The 7,936-nt window shown below is 36.1% G+C and overlaps 1 protein-coding gene across 1 annotated transcript in view; it reads right to left on the bottom strand.

The window, feature by feature from the left end:
* cttnbp2 (cortactin binding protein 2) overlaps window positions 1-7,936 on the bottom strand; it is a 148,261-nt gene that overhangs the window by 41,244 nt on the left and 99,081 nt on the right. Inside the window, exon 5 of the mRNA XM_059334624.1 lies at window positions 5,703-6,011. Coding sequence (XP_059190607.1) covers window positions 5,703-6,011 — 309 coding nt within the window. The remainder of the gene's footprint in view (window positions 1-5,702; window positions 6,012-7,936) is intronic.

Raw genomic sequence — 7,936 nt, 5'->3', positions numbered from 1 at the left:
AAAAAGTCTGGCAGCAAATAACTGTAACTTATTTAACAGATAATTTATTTAAAAATATGAATAAACAGTAAACATCTGTATTTATATATATATATATATATAAAATATATGAAAAAAATTAAAAACAAAACAAAAAATGGTAAAAAAAATTATAATTCTGACTTATCGTCATATTAAAGTAAAAAACAATAACATTATTCAACATATATATATAAAATATATTTAACTTTTTTTTGTTTTGTTGTGTCATTCAATTTTTTCTTACATTCAATTTAAGGTTTAACTGTAAAAAAAAAAACAGTTTGGCATTTGCGCTTTATGTAGAAAAAACAATAAAAACCCTGGAAAATAACTTTTTTTTTATACAGTGTATATAACACCTAAGCAAGGGCTGGACGATATGGAAAAAAATAATCCTGACAATATGTTGTCTTTCATTGGTTGTTACAAAAAGATTAAACATGATACAGTCCTGCAGCATTCTTAAAAAAATAAATAAAATCTATATCTGAACTCGATTGAAAAACGAGCAGCAACTGAAATTGCAAAGATAAATCAACAAGAAGTGTCTTTGCATTCAATGACTACATTTCCCATGAGTCTTAGCCACAGAGGCGGCCTTTTATCTGCCTTAAAATGACACATTTTTTATTGTATTTTACTCTCCACTATCCATTTATCTTGGACAGAAATCCCCAGAAAATGTTGCAGCTTTCCAGGAAAACTGATGAAAGAAACGCTTTGAAGAGAAATGACACTGAACATTAAAAGCGAGTGAAACAAAGCAGAAGTGGGACAGAGCTGCAGCTCGCTCTGCTGCATGTGACATCTAATACAGAAATAGTTTCAAATATGTATCACTGTACAGAACATCAAGTACCATGGAGCCACAGGGGAAGAAAACAGTGGAACAATGTTCACTCAAAATGCCACAAAACTGGCAGGCAGGGTTGAAAAGCATATTCACTTAAAAATATATATAATAATAAATAAAAAACCCAAAATTACATTAATTCTCGTAGCTACAAACTGTAAAAACAGAAATAATCAGAAAATTTTAACTTTTCCAACGGTCCCTGAACAACTCCTGTGTGACAAATGCTTCTGTAAGGAAAATAACTTTTCTAAATCTTAGCTTAAAGCTGTGATATTTAATCAAGTAGAACTAATGTGATTTTGCTTTCCAGGGAAGAATTTCAAGCAATAATCTAATTACAGGTAAAGTCCACTAATGAAACATGCACATGGTTCACAGCAGCGTGTTTATTTACAATATTATCCGCAAATTAATTTCTTGATTTAACAATAGTAAAATTACACTTTATTAATGTCTATAATGGTGAAAACAGCCAAACTGACAAATTAAAAGGTCTTATTTCGTTGAACCAACAATCCAAAACCCAAACAGATTCATTTTGCCATCATAAAAACTAAAAAACTAAACAAAAACAGAAAGCATCTTGTAAATATATTATTACATTTTACACAGTGTCCAAAATCGCTTTATTCTACATGTCTCATTTAATATTTTGCAAAAAATGAACCATTTGCACGAACTAGATCCTGTAAAAAACGTAAAATTTTGCGCCCCAGAGGGCAACTGGAAAGCAATGAATGACTCAGCTATGACAAACAGTCATGTGACAAAAATTCTGTGAATCTTGAACAGAACTGCACAGAGAGGAGAGGATGTAAGTACAGGTTGTTAAAATGTAAATAGCTGAATGTAAAGCCTCAGGAGCCTGGTAACACGTGTGGTCACTTTTTAATTATTTACGGCCTTATAGCTGCTATACTGCACAAAAGACATTTTCCACTTGTCCCTACTTGAGTGTGCTGATCCCAGACCTTCAGCTCGCTCTACTTACTGCATGTGACATCCACTAATACAGAAATAGTTCCAAATATGTATCACTGTGCAGAACATTAAGTACTATCGAGCCACTGGGGGGAAAAACAGGAAAGAAGTCAGAGTGAATTCTGCATTAAAGGTAATAAATCTAATTTTCTTGGTCTGAACTGCAGCCTTTTTAAACATGATTTATGGCATTATAACTGCATTATTCTGCACAAAAAAACACTTTTGAGTTCTCCCTACGCCTAGTCATGATTGTGCTGTTTCCATAAAGTAGCACATATATACATGCTTTTATGCTTTTATCAGTTTGTTATTACTTTCGTATAGCTATGACATTTTAGGTGGAGGCTCTATATAAGCCGATCTGGGTTTTCTGCCTCTACCTGCACTTTACATTATTTGTTATCTTTGTCATTTTATGTAATTCTAACTGTGCAAATAAAAAATCTAATCTAAAATCTAATATATTGCGGTTAAAAAATAACATCACAGTGAGCAAAACACACACCCTAGGTTACGGGCAAAAAAAGAATATAAAACATCTCAAACTGCCATTTTTTTTTACATTCACCTCTCTGTTTCTTGGCTTCCTACTGCATGTTAGTCAGTGCACATTTCATGTTCTCGTTGTCAAATTTTACACACTGAACACTAAAACATCTTTTTGTGGTTTAAACTTAAAGAAAAACCAAGTCTGTTGGTTTGGGATATGAAAGGAAAGGAAATGAAGGACGAGAGAGGTAAAGGAAAGGCAAAGGACACTGAAATATTGATGAGAGAGGCCGTGAGTGTGTGTTTGTGTGTGTGTGTGTGTGTGTGTGTGAGTGTGTGTGAGTGTGTGTGTGTGTGTGTGTGTGTGTGTGTGTGTCCTCTGTGTACGTCCACCTATAATCCCTCAGCACAGCTGTCCTTCAGCTGCATTAGTCGTGTTCATGGATCAGCGCTCCTCCACTGACACAGTGTTACTAAACATCTCAGCAGGGAGGCCGATCCTGATAGACCTGTGTGTGTGTGTGTGTGTGTGTGTGCGTGTGCGTGTGCGTGTGTGTAAATGGGTCTACTTGCATAAATGATCCTGTGTATGTGTGACTGTGTGGCTGAGCTGCGTGCTGAGGTTAGAGCCCTGACATGACAGTCCATCTCGTTCAGTGGCAGCCGGATAATGAGATCAGCAGAAGCTCACACAATTACAGACATTACAACCGCACATGGAGAGCTTTTATCAGCGCCAGCTCTTTGTCCTCTCAATGCATCTTTATAGATGCACATGCAGGAGCTGCTTGGCAACGCTACTGTGTGCTAAACATTTAAAAATGATCTGCGGTATTAATCCTATGAAGCCCACCACAGAAAAAATACACCATTTATCATAGGAAGAAACTATAAAAACAGGCATTATCATTGACATTTGAACTTCCAGATGGTACTTGAATGCATCATAGGTTCTGAAAGTTTCTGTAAGGAAAAAGGAACCAAAAAAAGCTTAAAAATTGTGATATTTCTGTCAAAATCACATTATTTTTCATTTAAATGTTGCTAAAAATAAAGCGTTTGTACTAACCAGATCCTGTTGGACAGGAGAGGCTGTTTACACAGAGCCGAGAGGAGAGGACAGGAGAGGCTGTTTACACAGAGCTGAGAGGAGAGGGCAGGAGAGGCTGTTTACACAGAGCAGAGAGGAGAGGACAGGACAGGAGAGGCTGCTTACACAGAGCAGAGAGGAGAGGACAGGAGAGGCTGTTTACACAGAGCAGAGAGGAGAGGACAGGACAGGAGAGGCTGCTTACACAGAGCAGAAAGGAGAGGACAGGACAGGAGAGGCTGCTTACACAGAGCAGAAAGGAGAGGACAGGAGAGGCTGGAAACATGACTATACTTCAATAATGAACAATATGTGGAGACTACATATATTTTTCCAGTACTTATGACACCTGTGGGCAGTTTGTGAAGTGTCTTATAAATTCAATTTTATTAGGCTTTTAAAAAAATAATTTATTAGAGAAATCCAACTAGCTTTTTTCTTTTTTTTTTTTTATGATTTATGTCATTATAACTGTGTTATTCTACAGAAAAGACATTTTGAGTTGCCCACACGTCTAGTCATGATTGTGCTGATTCCATAGAGCTGCAGGACCTATAGATTGCAGTGAAATAGTAAATAAAAACAGTTTAAAAAACAAGCTGAAACGGCTTGTTGGGGTTCAATGAGTTAATATGTCACCAGCATCACTTCAACCAGTTGCAGGTTTGCGACATTTCTCTTTGTCTCGTCCATGTGAGCGTTTAATGTAACAACTCCTCGTGCACAGACCTCACATAATGAACCTCTACAGAGCCTCAGCCTGAATTTTCTGCACTAAAGCATGCGGGACAAGTCATAATGCATGCAAGAGGAAATCTTTAATTCAAACTGACAACAAACGTCTCATTTTCTTCTCACTGAAAAGCCGACAAAAGCACAAAATCATGTTTAATTTAGCTGAAATGACGATCTCAGACCCCGTCTCTGCTCTGGTTGTGATAAGAAAGCAGGTGGTGAGGACGCACTGTGATTAAAGTCTCATAATAACAGAAATGTCACAGGTTTGTTGTTGTGATTCATATCAGCCATGCTCAGGACAAATGTGTGAAACCTTTGTGTGCATGTTAGTGTATCACCCTCTCTCTATCAATCAATGGATCCATAGGAGCCTGAGGGATTAAACCTTTAAGTCTACTCTTAAAAATCGATCCTCCAGCCGACCGCCGACTGAAACCACACACAGAAACATTCCCAGTGGGGAAACATACCTACACTTTATAATGCAGCACAAACACCACAGGAGAAAAACTGGAGCCTGCTGATTCATTTGCATGTTATCTTGAGAAATGTATCACTTATACTGAGAAAATATCTGCAATCAGTTTCATAGCAGCGATTTTTTAAAGGTCAGGAGTTTCACCACATCCACCTCCGAGCCTGATGATCAGACACCAAAATAAATCCAGACACTGTTTTAATTATTGCTTAAATATTAAACATTTTCATTTTCCCCACATGAAGATGTAAAGCTGTAGATTTAGTTCCTAATCCTTCCTTTTTGTAATAAAAAAAAATGTTGTCAAAAAAAACAACAACAAAAAAAATGGAAAAAGTCTGGCACACTTACTGTCAAATAGCAGTAAATATCCGTAACTTATTTTACAGATAATTTCTTTGAGAATATCAATAAACACTTAATATCTGTGTTTATATATATATATATATATATATATATATATATATATATATATATAAATAATATGTTGATTAATGTTTTTTTTACTTTAATATGATGATGTCAGATTTTTTTAACATATTTTTCTTTTGGCATAATTTAACATTCAAGACCATTAAGCAATTTAATAATTCTGTCCCACAGATTTCAACTTTTATTTTACCGTTAAGCATAATCCATCAGAAGAATTGGAAACGGAATAATTAAAATCCAAACAATATCCAACCCAAAACAATACCTGCAGTACCAATAAATGAACCACTTAAATAATGTTAAATGTCGTTACCGACTGGCAACAAATGTTACAAAGGAAACCCGAGGTGCTGATTGGCCGAAGAGGCGATCTGTGTATCTGCACTCGATTGATCTGCCTCAACTACCAGTAAATTTCTGGAAAATAACACCCAATCAAGAGCACTGTCACTGTCTTTTGATAAATATTCCCCTTTAAGGATTGAAATCCAGAAGCATAATCCATCAGAAGAATTGGAAACGGAATGATTAAAATCCAAACAATATCCAACCCAAAACAACACCTGCAGTACCAATAAATGAACCAGTTAAATAATAATATTAAATGTTGTTACCTGTGTGTCCGTTCTGAGCAGCAGCAAACAAGGCAGAGGTTTGGTTGTGGTTGTGGTAGAGGTGGTGGTCTTGGTCGAGATGGTTGGGTTTGTTCTCCATGGCGGTGGTGGTGGTGGTGGTGGAGGTGTTGTTGGTGGAGGTGGTGGTGGTGGAGGAGGTGGTGATGGTGGTCGGGTCTGGTTGGTTAAGCAGCATTGACAATAAAGTGACATTTCCCTGGGAAGCAGCTTGGGGGAGCAGGGGGCGCCCGCCGTCCAGGGCAGCAGGCCCTCCGCCGCTGAGAGAGGAGACTACGGAGGGACACCAGCCTGCAGGGGGAGGAGGAGGAGGAGCAGCACAGGTTAAACTAGGAGGAGGAAGAGGAGCAGGAGGAAGAGGAGGAGGAAGCTTCTAGAAGTGCTGAGTATCGGAGAGCGAAGGAGTCAGAAGGTGGACGGGTTGGAAGGAGAGAAAACACACTTCAGTTCACACAAACAAACACACACACACACACACACACACACACACACACACACGGGCTGAAACATGTGCCACCAGAAACTGAATTTTAATCATTTATATTTGAATTGCTTAACTTGAATAGCAGTAAATAACCATAACTTATTTTACAGATAATTTCTTTAAGAATATCACTTAATTATAACACTTAATATCTGTGTTGAAATATATGTATCTGTTGAATAATGTTTTTTTTTTACTTTAATGGTTAATGGTAATGAATGGAATGAATGATGATAAGTGAGATTTTTTTTAACCTATTTTTATCCAGCAATGTCTGGACGATATTGAAAAAAATCAAATACTACAATATTTTTGACTATGTACCTCGATATTAATGTTTTTCTTACAATTTGGTTTTACTTTTTTTTTTAATTTAATTTAAAGGTTTACTTCAATAAAACTGAAGGTTACCATTATTTTACATTCAGCAAAATTATGTGCATTTTTTTTTACATAGAATTCACTGTAATTTAACATTCAAGACCATTAAGCAATTGAATAATTCTTTAAAAACAAAACAAACAAAAAACAAAAAAATGTTTTGTCCCAAATATTTCAACTTTTATTTTATGGTTAATATTTTTGCATTAAAATTGCATTAAAAAACTGAATTTGAATCACATAATTTGAATTCGTATTGAATCATTGCACTGAAAAACTGAATCTGAATTCTAATTTGAAATTTAATTTATTAGTTCGGAACTGAACATTCAGTTCTCACAATTCTAATTCAGATCGCAAAATTCAATTTCAATCTTCTGAGACGAACATCCGGGTAGGCAGAGCAATCAAGCACAGAAAACGGATGTGCTGATTGGCCGAAGAGGCGCTATGGCAACCGGAAAGCAACAAATGTTACAAACGAAAACGGAGGTGCTGATTGGCCGAAGAGGCGCTATAGCAACTGGATGGCAACAAACGTTACAAACGAAAACGGAGGTGCTGATTGGCCGCAGAGGCGCTCTGTGTATCTGCACTCGATTGCTCTGCCTCAACTACCAGGATGTTCATCGCAGAAAATTTAAATTTTTGCGAACTGAATTTGAATTGTGAGAACGGAATGTTCAGTTCCAAACTAAAAAATTAAATTTAAAATTACAATTCAGATTCAGTTTTTCAATGCAATGATTCAAATTGAACAATACAAATTCAAATTATGTGATTCAAAATAAGTTTTTTAATGCAATTATTCAAGTTAAGCAATTCAAATTCAAATATAAACAATTCAAATACAGTTTCTGGTGGCACACATTTCAGCCCATACACACAGGCTCTGCTGTCTGAGCTGCAGGCAGGAGGTCATGATGGAGTTAATAAACGTTTCAGGAAGTGCAAGCTCATGATGTGCAGCTAAACATTGTTTAAATCTCTATATATTTATTTCACGATCAAGTGGCGATCCGAAAGTTTCAAAGATGCCAGATATGCCAGGGAAATGAGGGAAATGTTTAGAAAATAAGGCAAAGGATTCTAAAAAGTCTAAGGTTTGTTCTTTAACTCGCTGGAATAAAGTGTTAGAGTCTATAATACACACAATATGATATTTCCAGACAGTGTGGAATAGGATTAATTCAATCTTAATTGAAGATATTGAAGGAGACCAAAGAAGAAAAGATGAATTCATTTAGCTAAATGGCAACAGAATTAAATGTATTTGATTAAATGGTCATGAGTTATTTATGACCTCCACATTAATTTTAGCTTGTTGGCTACACTGTAAAAAGAATAAAAT

This window comes from Centropristis striata, chromosome 6 (genome assembly GCF_030273125.1).
Source record: "Centropristis striata isolate RG_2023a ecotype Rhode Island chromosome 6, C.striata_1.0, whole genome shotgun sequence".
Taxonomy (NCBI): Eukaryota; Metazoa; Chordata; class Actinopteri; order Perciformes; family Serranidae; genus Centropristis; species Centropristis striata.
This window is presented reverse-complemented; position numbering and strand designations above follow the sequence as displayed.